The 27,970-nt window shown below is 38.4% G+C and overlaps 1 protein-coding gene across 1 annotated transcript in view; it reads right to left on the bottom strand.

The window, feature by feature from the left end:
* FAM171B (family with sequence similarity 171 member B) overlaps positions 1 to 27,970 on the bottom strand; it is a 71,960-nt gene that overhangs the window by 14,919 nt on the left and 29,071 nt on the right. Inside the window, exons 2-4 of the mRNA XM_015110508.3 lie at positions 10,245 to 10,478; positions 7,189 to 7,281; positions 3,537 to 3,695 (exon numbers count right to left, since the gene is read on the bottom strand). Coding sequence (XP_014965994.3) covers positions 3,537 to 3,695; positions 7,189 to 7,281; positions 10,245 to 10,478 — 486 coding nt within the window. The remainder of the gene's footprint in view (positions 1 to 3,536; positions 3,696 to 7,188; positions 7,282 to 10,244; positions 10,479 to 27,970) is intronic.

Below are 27,970 nucleotides of genomic sequence, written 5' to 3'. Positions count from 1 at the left end.
TCATCTGATACAAGGGCACTAGAATCCAATTCAATATTTTTATAAATCTAAAAAGCAACAACCAAAAAAACCCCATCTCATACAGAACCACACTCAAATAAAGGCTCCATCATACACCATCAATGCAGATGTGGATTTGAAATATCTGGCCCTCTCTTTTCCAAGACCATCTGTTTCAAGGAGTGCTAGAACCCACAGATCCAGCTGCACTTCTTACATAAAAAGCATTCAGATTAAAAGTATAATTTTTAATGGATAGGTTTAGGCAATTAAACATGAAACAAAATCACTGTAATATTACTTGATAAAAATTATGTCTTAATATACTTGATTATTCATACAATTGAAAGAATATAAACTTAGATTTTAAATCTAATACTAGACTTCCAAGCTTGAAAAGTAGGAGAAAGGGAGATAACAGAATTGGTTATATTGTTTTGCCTAAGGTTTTAAAGATTTAATTATACAATTTATAGTAAGGCTTCTTAAATATCAGGAACTATCTACAGATATCTGTTACACTCTGGGCAGAGAGAGGGAGCAGAAAGTGCCTTTCTTTTGCTTTTGAAATATTAGCAATGCCAAACAAAGTTATAATATATACCAGAATATTTATGAAGAATAAAATTATAGATTTTTAAATTACAGTATTTCTACAAATAGATGGTGAAAGTATACTTTTTATCTATTTGCTTTTGGTCTACACTTTTGAATCTTTGGCTTCAAAACTAGAATTTTGTTCATTCATTTAACAAATATTTACAGAGTCCCTACCAGCACCATGCACTCATATGGGCCCCAAAGACACAGTAAATACATAATTTCTGATATTGTCTGCAATACTTTCTTCATAATTCCTATCAAATATCCTTTTCCCCCCCATGTATTTACTCCTCATCAGTTTTTTCCCCCATCCAAATGTAAGTGCATGATAATCTAGAAAAGGAACATAATTAGGTGGTCAAAAAAGGCCTCCTGTCTGAGGAGGGCACATCTGGGCTGCAGCCAAATGGGAAGGACCTCCAAGAACTTTCCAGGCAGAATAAACAAGTCCAAAGCCTCCAAATTAGAAGTGATCTTGGCAGGTGCAGGAAAGAAAGGTGGCCACAGGGCTAGAGGGCAGCACGGGAGACAGGCAAGAGTGGAGGGCCTTGGCAGCCACAGAAAGGGTACTCATTATCATGACTACTTATCATCTGGAATGGCTTCAACCATCAGACAGGGCAAGTAGTGGCTTATTGAAAATTTTCAATTAAATATAAGAATTAACTGTAGTAAATTACCTGAAGGACTAATATTAAATGAGCAAAGCAGTGCCATATATATTTTATAGGCTGGTATTGCTAGTAAGTCATCCACTGCAAGCACAAATCAAATGTTGTATAAATTGTTAAGTAACTACATCAAACTATTCAGTAAAACCAGTTGGCTGGCTTTCTGAAGTACCTGCCTCAACCCCACCCTTCAGCTCTGTGCAGTCAGTGGCTTTACAAACTGTTGACACAGACACACCAGCATTTGAGATAAAGCCAACTCGGAGGAGAAAAGCATGGTGCAAGGGGAAAAAGACTGATAAAAAAAATGAGAAGGAGAACAAAACTTTTATGAAAGAACATTCGTATCCTCACTGAACTCTAGAACTGTGTAATCTTAATAGAGTGACCACTAGCTGCATGTGGCTATTTAAATTAAGTTCCTCAGTGCACTGGTCATGTTTCAAGAGCACAACAGCCACATGTTGGACAGAGAAGAGTATTTCCATTTGGCAGCACTGCTCTAGAACTTTTTAAATGAGAGCAGCATTCTCAGGATAATCCAAACTTTTAATGAATACTCTCAAAAGCAGGTAATACAGTGTTGGGGGACAGAGTTCATTGTGACCCTTTTCCACTGGACCTAATGAGTCTTGGCCATGAACACACTTCAGAGCCATGAGCTTCATTTGTGATAGTGTGTACAGATACCATTCTAGTAAACGTTTTTATTTACAGCATGCTGTAGGTTACATCTGGAAAATCTTGGCAGATGTCTTAGTTTGGCTTCCTCAAGAAGCAGACCCTGAGATAATAATTTGAGTGCAAATAGTTTATTTTGTAGGTAAGCCCAGGAAGCACCTATCACTAAGAGAAGCATAATTCAGAAGGAAGGAAGGGAGCCAACACAGGATATGTTAACAAGCAGGTTATCACTGTGGTAACTCCAGCTCAGTTCCACTGGGGACATACACTGGCTCAGAGTTGTCCTAGCCACACCAGCTCTTATGTGTCATTAGTTGACAGCTTGCCCCATGTGATGGTCAAGTGTGCTTCCTGGAACCAAGGAATGCCCTCAGGCAGTCACAGATGTGTGCAGTAGGAAAAGCAGGTTTGTAACAGAAGAATGAGTGGCACCTGGCTGGGGCACTGATAGCATCAACTACAGCAAGCAAAACAAAACAAAACAAAACTATCTAACCAAAATACTTATTTCCTGTTATCACTCATTGCTGGCTGTTCCTCAAATGAAACAAAATATCTGGAAAAAAAGATGAAACTATCAGAATTATAGACTGTTTGAGGTTATTTTAAACAGTGGATTTTCAGTTAGGTTACAATGAGTGGTAAAAATGGTAGAACAGGCCTGTGATCCCAGCACGTTGGGAGGCTGAGGTGGGTGGATTGTTGAGCAGAGGAGTTAAGACCAGCCGAGGCAACATGGCGAAACCCCATCTCTACAAAAAATAAAAAAATTGGCTGGGTGTGGTGGTGCACGCCTGTAGTCCTAGCTACTTGGGAGGCTTAGGTAGGAAGATCACTTGAACCTGGGTGGTTAAGGCTGCAGTGAACCAAAATCATGCCACTGCACTCCAGCTTGGGAAACAGAGCAAGACCCTATCTCAAAAGAAAAAAATGGCGGAACAAGTATGGATATACAGAGGGAAATGATGTTTTTAAGGGGTTTATTTATGAATGTATTTTTAAATGTAAAATTCCATTGTTCCCCTAACTTTTATATTATGACAGCCTTATAGAAATGAGTGCTGTTGACTCTGAAATACATATATTTTCAGTATTTATATTTTATACAGAGAATAGCAAATATTTACAATAGCTTACTCCAATCTATAAACTTTTTTATATCTCAATTATTGACACTTCTCATCAGTTGGTTAAAAATGAATAGGTAGAATTATGAAAAAAATACAAACTGAATTTTAATTTTTAAATGTATTAAATTTTCAAAGCTATACAATAATCATAACTATTTTCTGTACCTTACCTGCTTTGGCTCAAATAAAATTTAATAAATTTAGAAGAAATCAAAATTTCCATGCATTTGAAATAATGTATGCAGAGTTTTTCTTTCATTGAATAATATATATTTAATTGGATAAAGGGAATTATTATATACATTTTAATAACTAGATTTATGTCTCAAGTGATGTGTATTATCCATAGCTTAAATATTGAATATTTAATAGCTATCTAAATAGCTAAATATTTGATGAAAGATTTGTGTACTAATGTTTCTAACTATATTATGCAAAAAGATAATACCTGGTTTATTGAGAGTAATTCCAGTTGTATGCAGAAAATTGTCCACTTTCAAAAACTGTTGTAGAACTGTAAGATAGCCGGTAACGTTGCTTATATGATGGTTGTCAGGAAGTTTAATTAAGGCTTTTGAAAACTGAACACTTGGTTGAGATTTGGCATCTGGAATAAAGGAAACCTTATTAACAAAGAGATAAAGGCATGTTGACCATAGCAGCATTGGTCAGGATGTTTTACTTTAAAAGAAGCAATTATAATTATTGCTAAATATCATTAGCATCTTCTCATGTAATTATTTTAAATGCAGAACTAAGAAATTTTCCTTTCTTTAGATGACACAACGCACCTTTGTAACTGATTGATTCTGCTGCCCAGAATTTCCTCACCCTTTTCTTTCCACTCTGGGGAACCCCACACTGACCATTTTTAGCCCATGTGTTTCATTTGGGGTCTCATTTCTGTAACAGTAGTGGAGTTGATGGTGCATGCCAGAATGGGCTGAAACCAATTAAAAGCATCTCATTCTCTTGGCCACAGTGATTTGTTCAATGATGGGCCCTGTCCCAAGCACAGTTAATGAGATGTAATGTGTGTTTTGCTTGGACTGTATTTTATGTGAGCAGGTATACATCCAGGAGTTGTAACAGCCATCTTGCAATAAAAAATGAAAGCTTGTTTAAAAATCGAGGCAGCATTCAAAGAGTGGAGAGTTGAGAAACTGAGAACCAGTTTTCAGTTATTTCTACTGAAGTCCTGATCGAGCCATGTCTAAAGTTTGTCCTATTCCTACAGTTACCATCTATAAGAGAAATAAATAAATGCTTCTTTTGGGCTTAAGCTAGATTAAACTGGGTTTTCAGTAACTTGCAACAGAAAAGTGTCTCTGATGATATTCAGCCACATACTTAAGTCGGTAAGCTTCTCTATCAGTTAACTAACCACGCATTAAAAGTCTTTCAAATTCCAGGTACTCAATTTATAAATATCTCAGTAACTGAATTTTTCCTAAGTATAAATATCTCAGTATCTTCTAACATTATTTATCGAGAATTCAGTGACAATATTGATATTTCTGTAATCAACAGATTTTGAATTTAATAATTCAAAGATCAACTCTTACACCTGAAAATTATCAGAAACATCAGCTTTTGCTTTGAACTTTAGTAAGGTCACCGATGAAGACAGAAGTAATCAATTAAATTATTAGAATAGAAAAGACATCAGTTTTTAAAGAGCTGCATGACAATAAATGATAAATGAAACAATGTAAGACTTCTCAGTTTGTAGTTTTTGTGTGTGTGAAGCTAGAAAAAGTAATACCTGGAAAATAGTTAAGAAAAGTAACATAATTATATGCTTTTGTTTGGTTGTTGAGGATACAATCTAAAGCCGTCTGATCACTCACAGGTACTACCTACGACTTGCTCTTTTAATATGTGGCTTAATTATTTTGAAGACCACATTTCTTAACAACTGAATACATGCACACTAAGCAAAATGTCTAGCTGAGCTTCTGTCAGGTTTTTACATTCCTAAATGTTCTAATTTCTCCTTTGGCCATAAATACATAAACACACAGGCTTAATTTCCACTGTACAAACCTAATGAAACATTTTATGGAAGTTTAGCAGTAAGGATATGTATTTTTCACAGAAAGATTTAACATCATTATGAAACATTCATACTTTCCTGCCTGGCCTTATGAATGGGTCACCTTTTAGGAAAATGAGACAGTAAAAGGAAGGGATTTGAGAATTCAAGAGGACTCACAGTGTTCTCACAGAAACCTGCCAAGGCATGGCCAGTACTTTCCAGACAAATGAGTGCTTACCATTGCTTGGCACAGTGGCAAAGGATTGGTACGGGACATGGTCACACAGATCCATTTCATGCATTCCAGCAGAAACTATGATTTTTAATGGGGTTTGAAGATGCCAGTAAGGGGTAGAGATGCATCAAAGCAAACACTGAAGAGGAACTGTGAAGAAGCTAATTTCATTAACGCCCCAACAGCATTAAACATAGCCTCTCTGTATACTTGTGGTTCTTATTTACTTTCCATTCTTTCACACAAGGCTCCACATCTACCATTCTGCCATACACAGCAAAAGTCACTAGCTCAAAATTCTGGCAAGGCCAGGCATGGCAGCTCCCAGCACTTTGGGAGGCTAAGATGGGCAGATCACTTGAGGTCAGGAGTTTGAGACCAGCCTGGCCAACATGGTGAAACCCCATCTCTATGAAAAACATAAAAATTAGCTAGGCGTGGTGGTACATGCCTGTGGTGTCAGCTACTTGGGAGGCTGAGGTGGAAGGATCACTTGAGTCCAGGAGGTGGAGGTTGCAGCAAGTCAAGATTGCACCACTATACTCCAGCCTGGGTGACAGAGCCAGCTGTCTCAAAAACAAACAAACAAACAAAAGCTGGCCAGGCACAGTGGCTCATGACTGTAATCCTAGCATTTTGGGAGGCTGAGTCGAGTGGTTTACCAGAGGACAGGAGTTCAAGACCATCCTGACCAACATGGAGAAACCCCGTCTCTACTAAAAATACAAAATTAGCTGGGTGTGGTAGCACATGCCTGTAATACCAGCTACTTGGGAAGCTGAGGCAAGAGAATCACTTGAACCCGGGAGGCAGAGGTTATGGTGAGCCGAGATCACGTCATTGTACTCAAGCCTGGGCAACTCAAGCGAAACTCCATCCCAAAGGAAAAAAAAAATCTGGCAAATGTCTTGGTATTTCATAAGTAAGAGATTCTACAGCCTCACTCAGTAAATTGCTTCAAGATTCAGCAAGCCCTAGTTTATTTTCTTCCCAAATAATAAATTTTCTGGTTTCATACTTTAGGAAGAGATAAGACAGCATCTAAATACGAAAAGAACTTTCACAGAGAGTTCTTTTTACCATGACGCTCTTACTGGACTCTACCTTGAGGGCTTTCTCACTTTATCAGTCATTCCTATTACACTTTAGACCTAAACATAAATTTACCAATACAAAATAAACAGGTAAATTGTTGTCATTTATAGAGGTTTCCTAAAATATGCAATCAAAGAGTCACAGAATTCTAAGGTTTCTACGGGTTGCGGGAAGTTAGGATGAAATGATCATCTTCATGGCTAGTAAAGCAGAATTGGAGGACACAGTTTGAATCAGTACCCAAAATATGATTTCTGCATTCTTCCCCTTGGGATACACAAGTGAGCCAAATCACATCTACAGAGCAGATACTTTACTACCAAGTCTTAGGCACCTCCCACGAAAGCGACAAATTTAATGCGGGAGGCAGGAAGGAGGCAATCTGCAAATTAGCCCCAAAGGCCTGAGCAATATGTCCTGCCCTTTCCTCAATTTCTCCCACCATGGAAGCCCCAGTAAGAAATGTGACTTGGAAAGAAGAACAGAAGTTCTCTACAATGTGCCTATTTGAGGGGCTAAAATAGTAACGGAAAAAATGATTCCTGTTACACAAAAAAGCCACACCATTCATTTGACAGTAAAATAAGTATCAATTCAGATCAACTTATAGTCAGTACTAATCATACTGAACAATTTAGATTTTCTCAAGTTATAATTCACACTGATTCTTGGTGAAGAAGTGCAGCTATACAACAATAACTTTAAGTGTTTACTTAGAAGTATGGTACTTACCAGCTAATTTTCCAGTAATTAAAACAGTGTCTTCAAATAGCCATATATTTGCTTGACTTTGCGGGAACAGTGAAAGTGTAACTGATGAATATACTGTGAAATATAGCACAGTTAGAATATTGTACTTAACGTGAGGGGGAAAAAACTAGGACAAATATAGTTTCATAACAGCAAGTCTCAAAAAGTGTGTGTGTCGCGGGGAACAACTGCTTGATGGGAAGAGCAATTCAAAACAAAGGAAGAATGAATATAAAATATGATGGAGGAAAAAGGTCACAATAAAGTAAGAAGAAAACATTGGTTAACACTATTTATTTTACTAATCTGTTCCATGTGATAGTAGTAGTCTATACAAAGGTGATGAATGATGTTCTGTAACCCCAGATATAAATGATCAAGTTAAATGCTTGAATAACCCCCCGATATATTTTCTCTAATTGTTACTTGTTATTAATATTAAAAAAAATTTTTTTGGCTCCATGATTCAAGCTTCTCTAGACTAAAACTATATCCACTTTTCATTTTTACCTTCTCACATAAGAGCACAGTGCTCTTCTGCACACGGTGTGGTTTGCCAAAACGATCCTGAGCTGGCAGAGAAGGAAACAATTTAACGCACAAAATGATTCAAAGTCAACCTTTAGTAGTAATGCAGGATGGAGGTAAACCTGCCTACAAGTGTAGGCAGCTGAACTACCTGTTGGGATGAGTTAAGTGCAGATTACCTGAAAGATATTATTTCAAGCTTGGAGCAAGAAGCTGGCACAAAAGACCATTTTACAAGCAAGATCAAATCAAACTTATCAATCCTTCAAAAGAAAAATCAGTTTTGAGGAGTTCCCAAAGCACAAGTTCTCGTTTGATATCTTTCCTCTATGCTGTGTATTTAAAATAGAAATAGGATGGCATCCTCAAATCTCTTAAGAGAAAACATAGTTGCATGGAAATACTTTTATTATTTTGAGATATTTCAAAGAATTTAAAGAAAATATGGAGAAAAGTAAAATACAAAAAGTATACAATGATGTATGGAGGTAAAATGAAATATACTTTTCTCCTTCCATAGGAAAAGAGAACTACCAAATAAAAATGTAATTTCAATTTCAGAATATATTAACATTTAGACTGATTAATGGATTAAATTGGAGAGGTGGGAGGGTCACAGTTTGAACGTCAAGGTGATTTTAAGTAAGACATTAACCCATATTTGGATACTTTCTCAGTCACACGTCTATTAAACATGAAGAGAATCTGAACCTCAAACACATTCAGATTTCTTTTCCCATGAAAATTGTTTCCTATTATAAACGGGATGTAATACCTACTGTGAAAAACTTGAGGAACACAGAAAATAAGATGAAAGTGATGATCTTTGCAATACCACCACAGGAACAATCATTAATAATATTTTATTATAGCTCTTTGTTGGGTATTCCTGTGATTTTTTAAAATAGTGAATTATGATATTGTATACAGAATACTGTTGCCCTGCCTTTTTCATTTAATAACGTATTTCTCTCAAAACGTACTTTTTGTAACATTTTTAACACACATATTTCATTTATTAAGGTATCAAGATTTACTTATTTACTGCATTAATCCCATAGATTTAGAATGTTTCCATTTCACTATTACAAAAATATTGCATCAACTTCCTGGTGCATGAACGTCTGTCCACTGTATTTAATATTTTAACATGCGTTTATTTGTGCAGATTCATAAAGTGGAATACTGGGTCAAAGTTTATGAAGATTTTGAAGACTTTGACACAAACATTTCAAAAATTTTTACCGAGGTAATTTTGCCAGTTTGTACTTCTACCGAGAATGTTTGAGAATGCTGATCCTATCTTGTTTGACAATATTAAAGATAATCATTTAACAACTTTTTTAAGGTAAAAAAAATCTAAGAAGTGTGTATTTCTTTGGTGTACTGATCTTAGATTATTAAAGCATGTTGTCATATTTACTAACCATTTGTATTTCCTGTTTTGAAAATTGATAGGCCATGATTTTGTCCATTTACCTTATTTAGTCAGGGTCTTGGCATTTTCATATTGATTTGTATGAATTCTTTACATATTAAGGACATTATGCCTTATTGTTCCAAATATATTTCCAACCTTAGTTGCTTTTTATGTTTATGACATACAGGAGTTTATTAAAATAATATGTTCATATATAGCTTATGGCACCTTTTATTGGTTTTAAATTTAAACAGACCATCCTAACTGAAAGGTCAGATAGTTTATTTTCTTATTTAATATAATTATTTTACACATTTGATCGATCTAAGCAATATATTTTCACATATGGATTCAATTAATTTATTCCAAATAGTTAACCAAAATATATCTATCATTTAATGACTATCCAACCTTTTCTCAATGATTTCTAATGGCATCTTATTATAGATAACATTTTTATAAATACTGTGTCCAATTTGCACCATAATACAACTTATAGCACAATATCACTCACTGTTAATTTTGTAGATATATAATATTTTAGTTGTCTGTAATGGCAAATCGCCCCTAGGAGATGTATTTTTACAAGATTCCCATGTATCTTTGCACATTTATTCTTTAAAGATTATTTTTGCCAATTTTAAAAAATGAATTAAATCTATAATATGTTAGGGAGGTTTCAGATAGTTTACCTGTTGGGACATAACACCCTGAACTAAAACAGGCCCAAGAGAACTTGTTTGCCCATTCTACTATGTGAGGATACCGAAGATATCATCTATAAACAAAAAAGCCCTCACCAGACACAGAATCTGCTGGCACCTTGATCTTAGACTTCCCAGACACCAGAACTACAAGAAATAAATTCCTCTTCTTTACAAGCTACCCAGCTTAGAGTATTTCATTATAGCAGCCTGAAAAGACCAAGACAATGTTTTCTTCAAAGTGGCACTCCCTTCTAACCTCTTTATACTGACTTAAGCTTTCTCATTTTCAGCTTACCAGAACAAGATATTCCCCAAACAGAGAAAAAAATTCATTTATATTTAGCAAAAACAAAACAAAACAAAAATAGTGTTTAAGTGCTTACTTGGCATTCTTCTGGTTTTCCAAGGCAGAGGGGTCAACACGTAGCCATCTTTGTAAGCAATAATAGTTAAACTAAGTCCTAATTTGTAGGGTACTTTTATCAGGACTGCTCCATTGCTTTTTGTTACTGTGGAATTTGTCTTCGTGTAGTTTACAAACACTTCTACAACTGCTTGGCTCAGGTACTGACGACTGATGATGTCATTCACCTGAACTTTCAGCATAAATACAGACACTGGAAAGAAAAAGGTAGAAATTGCAGCGTGTTGTATCCTATAATGCATATGTCAGTCTTTAAGTGTCATTCAATATATCTAAATAACAGTACAAAACTGTTGTTAAACTTAGGAACTACACATAAATACATATAATAATGAATAATTCATTATTCTTCCTAAAATGAAATAAATTTTAATACAGTAAAGTGCTCCATAACAACATTTCAGTCAATGATGGACCACATATATAATCTTCAAGAAGATTATGATGGAGCTAAAAAATTCCCATTGCCTAGTGACATCATAGCCATCATAGTGTTGCAGTGCAATGCATTACTCACGTGTTAGTGGTGATGCTGGTGTAAACAAACCTGTGCTGCCAGTTGTATGAAAGTATAGCATATATAATTAGGTACAGCATATAAAACTTGATAATCGATGACTACATTACTGGTTTATGAATTTACTCTACTGTTTAATCATTATTTTACAACGCAGTCCTTCTACACACAAAAATAAAAGTTAATTGTAAAAAAGACTCAGGAGGTATTCCAAAAAAATAAAGGCATCGTTATCTTAGGAGATGACAGTTCCATGCATGCTGCTGCCCCTGAAGACCTTCCAGTGGGACAAGATGTGGAGGTGGAAAACAATAATATTGATGATCCTGCCCTGTGTAAGCCTGGGCTAATGTTTATATTTGTGTCTTAGTTTTTAACAAAAAAAGCTTAAAAAGTAAAAAGTAAAAAATTTTAAAAATAGAAAAAGATCTTATCAAATAAGGATAGAAAAAAAATTTGTACATCTGTACAATGTGCTTCTTTTAAGCTAAGTGTTATTACAAAAGAATCAAAAAGTTTAAATTTTTTTGTTTATGAAGTTATAGTAAGCTAAGGTTAACTTATTGAAGAAAAATATGTTTTTCTAAATTTAATATAGCCTAAGCATACCACTGTGGAGTGTTTGCATAGTCTACAGTAGTATACGGTAATGTCCTAGGGCTTCACATTCACTCACACTCACTCATAGCAACTTCCAGTCCTGCAAGCTCCATCATGGTAAGTGCCCTTTACAAGTATACTATTTTTTTAAAAAATCTTTTGTATGGTCTTTTTGTTGTGCCTTTTCTATGCTAAGTTTAGATGCACTGACACTTAACATTGTGTTATAATTGCCTGCAGTATTCAGTAGAGTAACATGCTGTACAGGCTTATAGCTTAGGAGCAATAGGCTATACCATATAACCTAGGTGTGTAGTAGGCTATACCATCTAGGTTTGTGTAAGTACATTATGATGTTCACAAAACAAAATCACCTAACAATGCATTTCTCATAGTGTCTTGCCATTGTTAAGTTATACATGGCTGTATTTGTTATTAAGGCACAATATTACTCCATTTTTTTCCTATCAATTAAAAAAGGAGAAGAAAGGACAGCAGTTAATAATGGGAAGATTGAGGTTCTCTCTTAAGGAAAATACATTTTTATTGTGTTTCACTAACTCTAATGCTATCAATAGCAACAAGAGACAGACAAATTCCTAGACAGTCAGAAATGGGTCCCCTTTCAGTGCCAACCTTCAAGCCAAAGAAAGCCTGAAACCGGAAAACTGAACTGCCAGTTCTGGACAGTGTCCACGACCAGAGTGAGAACTACTATCTTTGTCTTACCCTCTCTCTCTTGATTGGTTCCTTTTGGATGATGGCTTTTCACCAACTGAATGGTGCTTTTTCCAAGATGACCCAGGGACTAGCATGTACTTCCCCATTCTAAGCCCACAAAAACTCCAGACTCAGACTCACAGATGGCTACCCTGCTTTCAGGGTCCCCTCTTCACTGACAGCTTTCCTTTTGTTGCTCAATACAATTCTTCTCTGCCCTACTTATTCTCCAGTGTCTGTGTACTTTATTCTTCTTGGGCATGGGACAAGAACCCAGAACTCACCAGACTGTGGGCAGCAGAAACAAACAAGCTGTAACCTTGACGTCTGCCCAATGGGCTGTGGATAGTGGGAATAAAGTAGCTGTAACATGCTCCCGCTCACCAAGCTATGGAAGTGGAGAGCTGCAACATTTCTGGAAGCTCAGACCTTGGGACCCCCTCAAGCCACAGTTGTAACATCCTTTGGGGCCCCATGATCACTGGCATCTCTGAATTCATGGCATCTCATGTTCCCCTAGTCTAGATGCCAGCACCCAACACAGAAGCCACTTGTGGCATGCCCAGTCCAGCCACAGGCTGAGTGTGGAGCCAGTGCAGGATCTGAGCAGGCGTGAGCCGAGCACAGCCTGCTGGGCTGAGCAACATGCAGACAGAGTCAGCTGCAGAGATTTCTGGTTGTCAAAGCAGCACCGTAGGAATCTTGTAACACTATCAAGTTATACAGATTTAACACATTCCAAATGTAGTCAAAGTTCTCAGAATAAAATGCCACTACTGCATGGCTCGCTCTTTTATTTATTTCCGCTGTCTGGAAAGCAGAAGATGTTTTTCAGTGCCAAATATACAAAATATCAAAAATCCTTCCCCAAAATATCAAAAAGCATTATCCATTAGGTATATAATAAAACAAGGCTGAGCACGATGGCTCATGCCTGTAATCCCCGCATTTTAGGAGGCTGAGGCAGGAGGATTGCTTGAGGCCACGAGTTTGAGACCAGCCTAGGCAACATAGTGAGATGCTATCTCTACAAAAAAAATCAAAATTAGCTGGGTGTACTGGCATGTGCCAGCTACTTGGGAGGGTGAGATGGGAGGATCATTTAGCCAGGAGGTCAAGGCGGCAGTGAGCCATGATCTCACCATTGCACTGCAGCCTGGGCAACACAGCATGACCCCATATCCTAAAAAAAGAGAAAGAAAAGAAACCAACATATCTTGAGGAAAATGAAAACTAAAGTCTGTTTTTTACTTAAACCTCTAGTCTTACTCCTTAAGTACAGATCTTGATAACGTCTGCCCAAGAAAGTTTGTACCACCATGAAAGTGCTTTTGTAAGCATGTATCACATCTCTGTGAAAGATGCTTTCTCTTCCCTGTAAAATGGGTTCTGGAGTCAGTCACTATCCACCTCTGCCATTCCCTAGACATGTGACGTTGGGTAAGTTAGCTCCCAAAGTCCACTTGCTCATATGTAAAATCAGGAAAATAGCTACTTTGAGATAATAAAATGAAATAATGTGTCCAGTACAAAGCTTGTGTATCACTTAATGTGATTGGTAATAAAAATTATTATTCCACGATTAGAGAGCACTTCACAAACATTAGAGTACACTGATAAGAAATACAAAGATTGATTATGCTGCAATGCATTTGCATAAACCTATTTTTACTCAAAATTTGTATCAAGAACAGCACATCAGATAAAAAATTCTAGTCAATGTTGACGGAGCCTCAATATTGCTATCAAAATAGTTATACCTTGTCCGTTCTTTGTTAAACTGGACCTTAAATTGCTTCTGGATCAAAACGACATTTCAAATACAAATATAACTTTTGCAATAATCACCCAGTCCTAGGGAAGGTTCAATCCACCAAACTAAAAAACAAACAAACAAACAAAAAGCTCTGATCCCTTCCAGAGTCTAAAAGGTTAAATGTTATCCAAACACTATTCTCTCTCTCTCTCTCTCTCTCTCTCTCTCTCTCTCACACACACACACACACACACACACAGATATAAACATATTTCGGTATATGTTTATGAAATATATTATGAAAATTTTAACCATAATAAGAACTAAAATGTGCTGGGGGTAATGAGCCATGCATTGTGTTAGTTTCTAAGTACATTATTCTACTTACTCTTCAAAAAAAACTCATTGAAGAGATATTGTTGTTTTATTTTATACATATTGGTAACTGAGAGTTGCAAGTTTGAAAATGAACCATGGCTAACCCTCAGTAAATGGAGGAAACAGGACATAAACTCAGGACACCTCTCATCAAAGCTTATCTTGTAAACCATTGCCCTACATCTGCCTGGTTCCTCTCTTAAAAGCAATTATCATCTCAGTTTAGAGTGTGGAGATGGGAAGAATTGATTGAGAATAGCAAAGAGAAGATTATATCAAGTCATACCTTAAAATGAGGTCCATTAGTCTGTCTGAAACAATTTCCTGAACAACAATCTCATATATATTCAAATATAAATATGAGGAAGAGATTCCAAGGTGATATAGAGATAAGTAAAGTTTATCCACACATCTGCTTTGCATTATTAATAATAATAGAAAACCTTGTGAGGGGTCAAATTACTTTGAGTAGTCATTAGTATCATTACTTTTAAGAGATAAATTGAAGAACATTCAGTAATAAAAGACCAAATAAGCTTTGGGTCTTAAGCTGTTCCTCAAACTATTTTTCCATTGTATCATAAATTCAGCCCATTAATAGTATTTTGTTATAAAACAAATATGTTTGTAACAACTTAAAATCAAAAAATGAAGGTAAAGAATAAATATATGTGCCTCAGATTACCTTTATAAAAATTATAACAGACAATTATAACAGTTGGGGAGATCTGATCTAACCAAACCCTTCCTCTTGCCTGTAGCCTTCAAGCTACCTTAATTATTCCTGGGCTAAGGCGGGCTAGCACTGTGAGATATTTAGTTTATAGTTTAAATAATAATCGCCCTTACTCAAAAATGTAACTGCCTTTGTAAAGTTAGTGAGATAATCGGGTTAGGAGGATGTGAGGAGCCTGAATTCTAAGGTGTAGAATGCCAGCCATTCTTCTGGAGGTCACAAGGTATGCAACTTCCCCAATTACTCCTGCAAATAACATCACTATTGTAGAACCTAAGGACTGGCCATTTGAGATATCTTTTCAGGTTTTTTAATGTCTGAATTGATGGCTCCACCACTCCTGTGGCAGCATCCAGAAGCAACTCAGCTCAAGAGGACAGCTTTGACTCCCTATGATTTCATCTCTGACCCAACCAATCAGCAGAAAGTACCCACTGCCTAGCCACTGCCACCCCGCCCCCTGCTTCCCCCAAACTGATAGCAGTGACAGCCCATGTGGAGCAGCCACTGTGAGGATGCCAGCTGCAGCAGGGGAGGCACAGCTGGGGCTGCACAATCCACAGGGCCAGAGGGACCCCTGCCCCTACCGGCAGGAGCCCACACTCCTGGGCACAGCTGCAGCTGCAGACCCCAGCATCTCTCTGCTCTCAGGGTCCCAGGAAGCTCCCTTCCCTCACAGGCTTGAAAGTGTCTGCTTCCACTGTCTGGCTTCTCCCTGCTCCCAGTGCCAGCTCTGGGGCAAAGCAAAGTTGTGGCCAAGCACAGGCACTTTTGCAACCCAGCTGAATGTGCACACACTTGGGGCAGCACTGATAGGCCAGCCCCCTGCCACCTAGGCCTCCTCCAGACTTTGGGCACTGAAGGCTACAGGAGGGAAACAGCAGAGGCTGAGGGTGGCTCCACGCGGGATTGTGGGTACTCCTCAGCACAAACAACCTGCGCACCATGGACAACATGATTGATGGTGGCAGGAGTCAGGTTCCTGGGCAGGAATGGGTGGGTCCCTGGTGAAGCCCCACCTTCAGGCCAGGGATGGTCTGAAGCATGGAGGCCAGGCTGCCAGTTCCACAGACCAGAATGAGAACTTACGGTGCATTTCCTGGCCCACTCATGGACCAATCAGCATATACTTCCTCTACTCTGAAGCCCATAAAAACCCTGGACTCAGCCAGACTCAGGCAGAGGACAGGATGATGTGCCTGCGGATAGGAGCTATTCACTCTGGATTGCCTCTGACTTGAGGGCCACAGAGATGTTAGGGTGACCTGCTTATGGATAGGAGCTACCCACTCCAGGTATCCTCTCTCCACTGACGGCTGCACAATCATTAAGATGACCTAACTGAAGACAGAAGCTACCCACTCCAGGTCTTCCCTCCACTGAGAGCTGTATTCATCAGGATAACCTGCCTGTGGATAAAAGCTACCTACCCGCTCTGGGTCTCCTCTCTGCTGAGGGTTATAGACATTGGGACAACCTGCCTCTGGATAGGAGCTACCCACTCTGGGTCTCCTCTCTGCTGAGGGCTGTCCTCATCGAGATGTCCTGCCTGTGGAAAGGAGCTACCCACGTCAGGGTATCATTTATACCTACACTGATAACACCCATCCTACAGTCTCCTGAGAGCTGTACTTTTGCTCAATAAAGCACCTCTTCACCTTGCTCACCCTCCAGTTGTCTGTGCACTTCATTTTTCCTGGATGTGGGATAAGAACTCAGGTCCCACTGAATGGTTGGGACTGAAAGAGCTGTAACACATACAGGGTTGACATATGCCCCTCCACTCACCACATTGCAGGTAACAAGAAGGAAAGAGAATAGCTGTGGTCCTTCAGGAAGCCCAGACCTAGGAGCTCCCTGAGTCAAGTCTGAGACACCCTCTTTGAGGCTCTGTGGTTCCTGTAGCCTCCAAGCTTCCAGATGCCACTGTGTTCCCTGGTGCCTGTAGTGGAAGCCATTTGAGGTACACCTGGTCCAGCCACAGCCTTGCAGGGAGCCAGCACCCATGCCAGCACCTGGAGCTGCCTGCCCTGTCACAGTTGGTATGTCTGACTGTGTGCAGTGGCTGTTCACTCACTCACGCACCCCTCACTGCTCTGTGCCTGGCTCACCCTTGGCAGGCATGAGATCCAGGCCAGTAGTGTGAGCTGAGTGCAGCCTGCTGGGCCAAGTGGGAAGGATGAGCCCAGTGGGCCTGAGCAAAACTCGAGCAAAGAAACCACCAGCCACAAAGGTTTGTGGCTGGCAAAGTGATACCCCAAGGATCCTGTGACAAAACAACCTTTGAAAAACCTCCAAATTCTTGGGGGAGACTGATTTGAGTAATAAATAAACTGGTCTTCTGTTCAGCTGGCTCTGTGTGAACTAAACTCTTTCTTTATTGCAATTCCCCTGCCTTGATAAATCGGCTGTATCTGGGAAGTAGGCAAGAAGAACCCATTGGTCAGTTATATCCCAAGTCTTATATGTACAGACCGCAAAAATCTCAATATACCTTTGTAAAATACATAACATCAAATCCATTTTATTCATTTTAAAAAATGAAGATTCAGATAGGTCATGGAAATTGACCAAAGTCTCACAGATGGTAAGAGGCCACGCCAGTCTTCAAATACACCCACTGTTACAGTCGGTAGTCAGACATGAGCAAGGCAGGAGAGGACCCACCCTCACCAGGAATGTCAGGCAAACATCAGGAAATGGTGATGCAGTTGTTAAATTGTCTCTCCATAATAATAATTGGTCACAGCCAGCACCAGGGAAGGGCAGTCTCCCAGTAGATAGAAAATCTAAAACTGGTGATCAGTAGCTTCCTGATGAGATCTCAGGAGTTGGGTGAGTGGGCCCAAGCAGGTGCACTAAGAGGTAAAATAGCAGAGTTTAACTGAAATATGACCTTCCTCTAGGAACGCTTGACTGGTGAGGGAAAATGCCTCAAGTGAGCATGTGTACAAGTTCAGTAAACACACTGCACATGCAGCCACTCCCAAGTGCTAGCAGGCCACTGCACATGCAGACAGCCCACTCCACAGGAAGAATCAGAGAAGTAAAGCAACCCTGGAAGCTGCCAATATGCAAGACCCCAAGTCAAAAGTCAAACCGTGCACTTGAATCTCAAGTTGCCTGCTTGACCCTCTTCCAGGTGCACTTTACTTTTGTTCCTGCTCTAAAACCTTTTAATAAACTTTCCTGCCTGCTCTAAAACCTCCCTTGCTCTCTCTCTGCCTTACATCCCTCGGTTGAATTCTTTCTTCTGAGAAGGCAAGAACTGAGGTGGCTGCAGACCCATATGGATTCACCACTGCCAACACCACGGAGGACTCCAAAGCCATCTTTGAACTATGGAACAGTGGGGCTTGGGGTGACACTACTAAATTAACTCAAGTAATATATGATTGCAATCATCATTGAGAATTTAAATTCTTATTTAACATCAATTAAAAAGAAAAAGCATCACCTGGCCAAATACACATATACTCATGCCAAACCATGTCCTCAAACTCAAATGGAAAATATAACACTTGGGTTTAAAAAAAAAAAAAAAAAGGTTATAATAGTAAGATATATCAGTGGCTCCCAACCTTTTTGGCACCAGGCTCTGGTTTCAGAGAAGACAATTTTTCCATGACCAGGTTAGGGGGATAGTTTCAGGATGATTCAAATGTATTACATTTATTGTGTACTTTATTATTATTACATTGTAATATATGATGAAATAATTATACAACTCCCCTCAGTGGGAGCCCTGAGCTTGTTTTCTTGTATCTAGATGGTCCCATCTCGGGGTGATGGGAGAGAGTGACAGATCATCAGGAATTAGATTTTTATAAGGAGCATGCAACCTAGATCCCTCACATGCTCAGTTCAAAATAGGGTTCATGCTCCTATGAGAAAGTAATGCTGCCACTGATCTGACAAGAGGCGGAGCCCAGGCGGTAATGTGAGTGATGGGGAGTGGCAGTAAACACAGATGAAGCTTCACTGACTCACCCGCTGCTCACTTTCTGCTGTGAGGCCCAGTTCCTGATAGGTCTCAGTATCTTTATCTGTCCGTGTCCAAGGGGTTTCAGACCCCTGATATATATGACATGATGGGCTTCTAAACCAAATGTACTTGGATAGGTACTTGGATAGTATTAAAAAACTGTATGTGTAGAGAAAAAGTAGCTGCTGCTCAATTTGAAATAATTCCCCCAGCCACCCAGTCCCTAATCCTTCAGTCAAAATTTACTGAGCCACCAGCATAAAGCACCCAACTAGTATAGGCCAGACAGATTCTATCTGGACCTCAAAATATGAATACAGTTACAGGGATGCTAATGGTTGCTGGAACTGAATTACCTTGGAAAGTCTATGAGGCCTTACCATTGTGCTTTCTAGTGCTTCCCTAGTCCCTCTCCTTCCAGAAGCTGGGCTGTACAGCCCTTCCAGCTGATCTGTGAACTACATAATAATCTTTCCTAGAAAGTCCTTTCATTTCTTGTAGCCAGAGTTTGTTTCTGTTGCTTGCTCCTTAAGTAAGCACATTAAATATGTACAACTGTAAATAAAGGATAATATTTACCAGGCCACTATTTTATAGACATAGATACCTGTTATAGAATGTGAAGGAATTAAGGATACTGTTGAGTACCAAAAGCATGATAAACCATAGGAGAGACAAACTGAACATAACTAACTCATAAGGGAATTAGGATTCTCTATTCAAATTCAATAAGAGATCTTGTTCAAACCAAATGTACCTACAGTGGCTCCTTCAACAGCATATTCAATAGGGAATTTTTATTAATTCATTTGTTTAAAAGATCAATTTCAGAGAGTCTGAGAGCCTTTGGATTTACAGACAAATCCCAATGTGTGGTAGGATCTTAAGCTAAATTCGCAAAAGAAAAAAAACTGCATATTCCATCTGTTTCATCCTTGTAAAAGTACAGTTGCCAAATTAAGACACACTAAAACCCTCCTGACATTCTGAAGCTGGATTTGATTTATAAAATGTTTTCTAAAACGTGTTCTAATCCAGAATGGATGATTTTATTTTTTCACATGCAATAATGTTAATATAAATCTGATGAGAAAATATCATATTTAGAAAAAAACAGATTTGCAAAGGTCAAGTCTTGATGATCCAAATCACAATCCCCTCTCTGATGAGATCGCCTATATCTATATCTTAAAGTGCTTAGTGGACTCAGTGCATAATACAGGCCTGACCAACGGGGTCCTCTCTAGCTCAAAATGGAAACAACCGACTTGCAGTTGTTTCCTCCTTAATCCCACTTAGTTAGAGCTGACATCATAAATCACAGGTTTTATACATACATACATGTTTAGTTGTGTGACACACACACATATCCAGCCCAGTGCTGGAAACTTTACACATATTATCCAATTTCATCCTAACACACACCTGTAAGACATTTCCCAACTTTAAAGCAAGGAAATTGCGGTGGCTCACGCCTGTAATCCCAGCACCCTGGGAGGCCAAGGCAGGTGGATCACGAGGTCAAGAGATTGAGACCATCCTGGCCAACATGGTGAAACTCTATCTCTATTAAAAATACAAAAATTAGCTAGGTGTGGTGGCACGTGCCTGTAGTCCCAGCTACTCAGGAGACTGAGACAGGAGAATTGCTTGAACCCGGGAGGCAGAGGTTGCAGTGAACTGAGATCGCGCCACTGCACTCCAGCCTGGCTAGAGAGAGAGATTCTGTCTCCAAACAAACAAACAAACAAGCAAACAAAAAACCGAAAAGCTGCACAGCTCATAAGGTTATAGCCAGGATTCACAGGCAAGTCCCTCTGACTCCAAGTCCCACGTTCCACATTAACTCTTACTGAAAAGCATTAGGGATTTGGTTTTCATCATATTTACTAACTTATTTTCTCACAACCAATGCTCAGAAGGAAATTATCATTGACTGACTCTCTGAGACTCTTTTCCCCATCCTCAGACTTGGTTTGTCTCTCACCTCAGCACAAGCCACAGCAAAAGCAGCATTTAAAAACAAACGAACAAAAAAAAAAAAAAAACCTCAGCTGAAAGCCTGGTCAAAGTAATTAATGAGGCATGAACAACTCTTTTTTACTTCAAGTAAAAGGAAAAGTTACAAAGAATTAGCTGCTTATGACTTCTGATAACAGGATGCTTCTGATTTCTATGATGTAAACAGCTTGATCAAGCAAGCAGCATAGTCAGCCAGAAGCAATATATATCCCTAGTAATCCTCTACCAGTTCTCTCCTCCAAAAAAGTAAAAATAAATAAATAAAATACTTTGGCATTTAGACAGGGCAGATTCCATGAATAAATATATGATTTTCAGCTGGAGGTGCTTTTGTCTACCTACCCTTCTCCAGTGTAATTGTTTAGCTTTCAATGAGTATATTTATTTTCTCTGTCACTTAATTATAATCATTATGTCTCGCCCACATAATCATCTTTTCCACATATCACTATTTGTTTTAAAATGGTTCAATATTAAATGATTCAACTGCACCCTTAGAAAACATAATCTAAATGTTGAGAGAAACAAGTAAAAATAAAATACATATCAGTGAGCTAGGTCCTGAGGTTGCTGGAGAAGATTTAACTATTTAGCAGATGGTTTCAAGCATCGTTAAGTAGTGAGAATCACTAAAATTCAAATAATAAATAGGTATAAAGGAATATTCTAGAAAAAAATATTAGAACCAATATTATATTACGGTCTTCCTATAGAATACAAATAGGTAACTAAAAGTCCAAAAGGGCTTAAAAAATACTGCTAACTATATATATTTGGGTGACGTTTACATTTTTATGTAGGTAGGCTGAAAATATCACAATCCCACTTCTTTTCAAGAGACTCTGACATCATCCTATTATGTTGTCACCATTATGTAGGTTACAACTATACACATGGAGAAGCTACCTCATTTTCAGATTTATCCAGTACAAAAACTCACCTACTTCATTTCCATTATGTTTCAAAAGCAAGTATCTATAATAATTTCATTTCATATGCTACAACTTTATCTCCTATAGGAATACATTGCTAAAATAAAAAGATTTTATAAACTGACTATAGGTCAAATTTTTAAAACAAGATTTTAATGAGATAAATTCAAAAAACTTTATTGAGGTTTATGTATCCTGAGAACTAGGAAAAATGGAGAACACAAAAATATAGGGGAATAAAATGGTTGGAAACAATAGAAATGTTCATTTACATGAATTCATTCAACAAATGTTTACTGATTACCTATTTTTGCTCAGACATGCACAAGATGGGGACTGGGGATACAGAAAGCAATAGAAAACAGACTTTCCTTGATGTATAATTCTGAGGGGAAACAACACGTGAGGAAAAACACAGAATTTCTGATATTACAATAAAGGAGGTAGAAAAGGAGTACTGAAACAGACAAAAGAACTTCCTATAGTATCAAACACAATCTTCTAGAAATTATGTAGAAATTAATTTAAAATATGTATAAAAATTCCTGTATCAAAAAATAATGACACTAATATCTACTTCGATATCAGTTTACACTATCATTTTTTTTTTAAACAGGAAGAATGTCAACATTTTGAGTCCAGATCATCTGAGGACTTGCCCATGAATTCTCACCTATTTTTCATGATCTGACTTTTTGATCTACTTCTGTGGAGATACTGTGGTAGGGACCCAAAAGATACCAGGTTTCTGCTTACCTCCCAAATCAGGCTTCTTGGGGTCATTCAGAGGCCTAGTTTGCTCTCTACCCACCATTTTCTTTTTTTTTTTTTTTTTTTTTTTTTTTTTTTTTTTTTTTGAGACGGAGTCTCACGCTGTTGCCCAGGCTGGAGTGCAGTGGCGCGATCTCGGCTCACTGCAAGCTCCGCCTCCCGGGTTCCCGCCATTCTCCTGCCTCAGCCTCCTGAGTAGCTGGGACTACAGGCGCCCGCCACCGCGCCCGGCTAATTTTTTGTATTTTTAGTAGAGACGGGGTTTCACTGTGGTCTCGATCTCCTGACCTTGTGATCCGCCCGCCTCGGCCTCCCAAAGTGCTGGGATTACAGGCTTGAGCCACCGCGCCCGGCCACCCACCATTTTCACACAAAATATTCAGTTACCAAGAACTCTTAGTTTTGAGGTAGGTATACAAATACCTGAAGAAATCTGGTTCCAAATTTAATTTAATTCCAAATTTAAATGTCTAGGTATTTAAATCATTAGTAGAAACATAACCATCATGGTTTCACTAAACATAATATCAACTGTTTTCTAACACTTTAGGCAAGCATTCAAAATTCTCTGAGATCTGACCACCACCTCCCTTTCTAGTCTTTTTTCCCCACTCATCATACTCATATCAGATATGGGCAAATTACAGCCTGCCTGCCAACTCTGACCCACTCTGATTTTGTAAATAAAGTTTTACTGGAACACGGTCATGCTATTTCATTTATACATTACCTGTGGCTACACTTGCTACGATGGCAAAGTTTGCTACAATGCTATCTGGCACTCTACAGAAAAAGTTTGCAGAACCCGGTACTATACTGTCTCATAAACAGTCATTGGTCACTAACCAAGACAACCCACTTTCCTGCTACAGTGTAATTATTCATCTCTTTCTTCCACCTGAAATACCCTTTTAAAAATCTCTACCTGTTAAAATCCTAACCTATCCTTCAAAGTATGGTCAAATGTCCCCTTTTCAAATAAATGTCCCCTCAGCCCAAGCAGATGGGATCTCCTCTTCTGTACTGACCAGATTAATGACACATGATATATTCTGGCATGTTTGCCTTTTCTGTGCATCTTCTCTCTGCAAAAGGCAGGTTCTTGACAGCCCCTATTGTTTCCAACTCAGTCATGAGTCATACTAAAGCTTGAGCTAAATAAGAGTTAGTGTGTGGATACTTACTAAATGAAAGAGGAGTGCGGGGGAAGAGACAGAAGAAGAGGAGTTGCAGAGAGAAAAGGAATGAAGGGAGAGAGGTAGAAAAAGGAGAAAGAGATCAGAAGTGGCCAGGCACCTGAAAAAAGGAATGATAATTGCAGGATTTCGGCAGGGGCCACCAGAAATTATAGCCAGCTTTCCAGCCCCAGTATTGGGTACAAAATTTTAAGCTTAATCCCACACTTGACAGTGAAAAATATTTTACATTACTAAAATAATTACAGCAAGAACTAAATAACAAGATTCCTCTTCCTTTCAGAAAGTAATACCATTTTTTTTTTTCATAAGAATCTTTAACCTGGAATTTTTGACTAGAAAAAAACAATTTTGACTGAAGAATGATACTAGGGAGTAGCAAAACTTCCTAAATAATATAAGGGAACTATATCCTGGCAAAGAGTAAATTAAACATTTTATTTTTACTACTATAAAACAATATCAACAAAGTAGTTTTATGAGTCTTTCTCCCAGGGTACTAGCACAATTTCCCTGTTTAATTGGAATGAGGGCTGAAAGTTCAGAAAAGAGTTGAGGACAACGAAGGAGCTTATAAAGAAAAAGGACCATATTATTAGGCATTCTGAAAAGTGGGATAGAAAGGGTTTAATCAGTTTACTCTCTGCAGCATTTCAAATATGGACACACAAGCCTCCTTCTTTTAAAGAAACAACAGGGTGCTGAATTAAAAAAAAAAAATCAGTAAAATAGAAAAGCCTCCTTTCCGTTGCTTAAGCCCCAGATTGGATCCAAACTCTTATTTGGCTTTGAGGTTTAAAAGAAAAAGAAAAAAATATGTGCGTGTTTGAATCAAAAACAAATTTACTTGCAGTAAACTAATATTTATTACAGAGAAAATGTCAATTCTACGAAGAAATTAATAAGATAGAATAAAGACATGATCTCCAAAGGTATAAAATGTTATGGAGCAAATAAAATACATTTTTTATCCATTAGGACTGAAGGCTTAAATAAGTGTGATTCGCCAGAGCTAATGAAATGGATAACATAAAAAGGACCTTTATAACTTAAGAACTAACACACAATAGACAACTCAACAGAGAACAAATGAGAGAGCTGAGTCATTACTATTCAGACTCCGGTCCTTCTTGCCTACCTAAAGGACCCTTTTTCCTCAATGGAAATCAATCAATCTGACCCAAGCTCCTAAAACAGATTGTTCAAACTCACTCCACAGGCATTTATCATCCTGACTTGTTTTTTCTTCCCAATTTTTCATCCTTCCTTAGAATCACAAGCATTTATTCACTAACTCAGACATTTATTCAAGATTTATTAAGGATACTTTATGTGATGGCACTAGGTAGAGAGAGACAGAGAGGCTTCAGCCCAGTGAGGAAAGCTCGAGATAATTTTAAGTGTTTGAAAAAGCACTGGTCACCACTGCCATGTAAGTACTGAGCACCTAACTCAGACTAACGTGAGAGTGCTCCTCTGTGAGGACAAAATCAGAATTGAGTTTTGAAAATGGGGTGTGAGGGGAAGGAGTGAATAGCACAGCTCCCTGAACCTGGGAATTCAATCACAGATACTTATCCTTAAGACCCAGCTCAGATATACCCTCTGCGCTGAGGCATGGTGTGACTGATTTCCCCTTCCTTTGAATCTGAGTTATCGCCTAAGATCAGGGTCATGTTTGGCATAATAGATGAAAAGAAGACAGAGAAAGTAAATTTTTTTCCTGAGGTTACTCAGCAAAATTTTTTTTTTTTTTTTTTTTTTTTTTTTGAGATGGAGTCTCTCTCGCCCAGGCTGGAGTGCAGTGGTGTGATCTCGGCTCACTGCAAGCTCCGCCTCCCAGGTTCACACCATTCTCCTGCCTCAGCCTCCCAAGTAGCTGGGACTACAGGTGCCCACCACCATGCCCGGATAATTTTTTGTATTTTTAGTAGAGACAGGGTTTCACCGTGTTAGCCAGGATGGTCTCGATCTCCTGACCTCGTTATCCACCCGCCTTGGCCTCCCAAAGTTCTGGGATTACAGGCGTGAGCCACAGCGCCCGGCCTACTCAGCATAAATTCTTAACGAGGAAAGAACAAAGAGGTTAAGAAGAATATGTAAAGGTTCTGCCAAAGATAGAAATACATGAGCTGATGAAACATAAGAAGATATTCCTCCTTAGAGGAAAGATGGGAATTTAGCAATTCATTCGGCAAGCATATGCTAAGTGACATCATCCTCTGCTCTCAATGTCCTTTTCTGAGCCCACTGCATCTCTCAGCTCATTTCCCCTTCTTTATCTTCATCCATTCTGATCCACAATGGCCTCCTGACACTTTCTTGAACACTCCAGGCATGCTGTCACCTCCGGGTCTTTGCATAGGTAATTCCTTCCTAGAATTGTCTTCTCCCTGAAATCCAAATGGCTTACTCCCTCACTTTCTAGAAATCTTTGTCAAAATGACACTTTTCATGACTCCTCTCCTCCCAATCTGACTTTCCTGTGTTTCGGTGGTCCCAAGACCACCTTAAGGTTGGTGATTCACCAAAAGGAATCAAATGTCCTTGCACTATGCTTTATTATAGAAAAGGATGAAGAGTAAAACAACATGAAAAACGTATTTCTTCTAGCTGTTAGCTGCAGGGACACAGGCAGTGTCTCTGCATAGGGAAGGCCAATAGAGTCTTAGGGTCCAAAGCTGTCAAGGCATTGGTCATGTGGACACATTCCTGTAACATAACTAGCGAGGGCAGCAGAAACACAGGACCCCCAGCATAAATATCAAGTGTATATCATGATCTTGCTAAATGATCCTGAAGTCTTGACAAGCTGGAACAGCATACCCCATTGCTCCAGGTATATAAAATATCATCATCAATCAGTAAAATAAAGAACACTCTGAGGGCCACATTCCCAGAAGCCGGCCAAGGACAATCATAGCTCCAGGCTTCATGACAAGCAAGGACAGAGCAACCAAACCTGCTGTGCTAACCCACTTCTCAACTTTGATCTATTCTTTCCATAATATTTTTCCATACTACCTTCTTAACACATATATAACTTTTTCACTAGGTTCATTTTCTGTTTCCCCAACTAGAATGTTAACTCTGTAAGGTCACTGACATTCTCATTTTATTTACTATATCCTCAAATATCAATACTTATTTTTGAATGAATGAATACTTGAATTAATGAATGAACTCCTTACTCTTGTACCAGTACATGGGACTACTGGCTCAAAACCACTTAATAATTGCAAGGAGAGATGCAAATATGTGAAATGAGGTAGAAGGCCTTGAAGTAGAGGGTGGGACAAGAAGATGGGTAAGCAATCATTTCTGGCACAGAACATTTGTAAGTTTTGTACTTTAAACAAAGTACAAATTCTTTAATTCTTTACCATTTTTTCCTTCGGCAACTTCTTCAATAAATATACTAATTCTTTTGATGTTAAAAAAGGATTTAAATGCAAGATTAGGACCACCATTGTTGCTCTGCCTTAGAAAAACAAACATATGAAGATTAAATTCATCATTTATCTGTTACCCAACTTTAAGTAATTAATTGGAAAAATACTAGAACCAAAATTGAAGTTGGCAATAAAAATGAGAATAATACAGTTGAAAATAATTTTAAAAAAAGACATAAGGGGGAAAGTCTCACTTGAGAAAACAAATTTTTGAATGTAGAATTACAAAATCTATTTCACACAGACTATTTATAATAAATTATTATTTAAAAGAGCCATTTGTTGGGACTCTTAACAGTATTGTTCATCCTCCAGGTGTTTCAAATTATTGATAATCTATATGAGAGAGACAAAAGGACCTTTGGGGAATCAACAATTACTGAATGTTCCCTCTCATGAATGTAACAATGGAAATCTGGTTAGATCCATTTGCTAGGGTACAATACCCCCTTGGGGATGAATTAAGTGTGAATTACTTGAATTGGATACAGAGTACCCTAGCCTCCTTTGCAGCTTAATGACTCAATGCCCCTAAGTATTCCCAATTTAGTATAATTGATGAATGAAGTCTGGAGACGACTGTATCATCTCCAGGCCAAAAGGAGAATCAGGCTATTGCT

The sequence above is a fragment of the Macaca mulatta genome, chromosome 12 (assembly GCF_049350105.2).
Source record: "Macaca mulatta isolate MMU2019108-1 chromosome 12, T2T-MMU8v2.0, whole genome shotgun sequence".
Taxonomy (NCBI): domain Eukaryota; kingdom Metazoa; phylum Chordata; class Mammalia; order Primates; family Cercopithecidae; genus Macaca; species Macaca mulatta.
The sequence above is the reverse complement of the archived record's forward strand: the minus strand, read 5'-3'. Positions and strand labels throughout refer to the sequence as shown.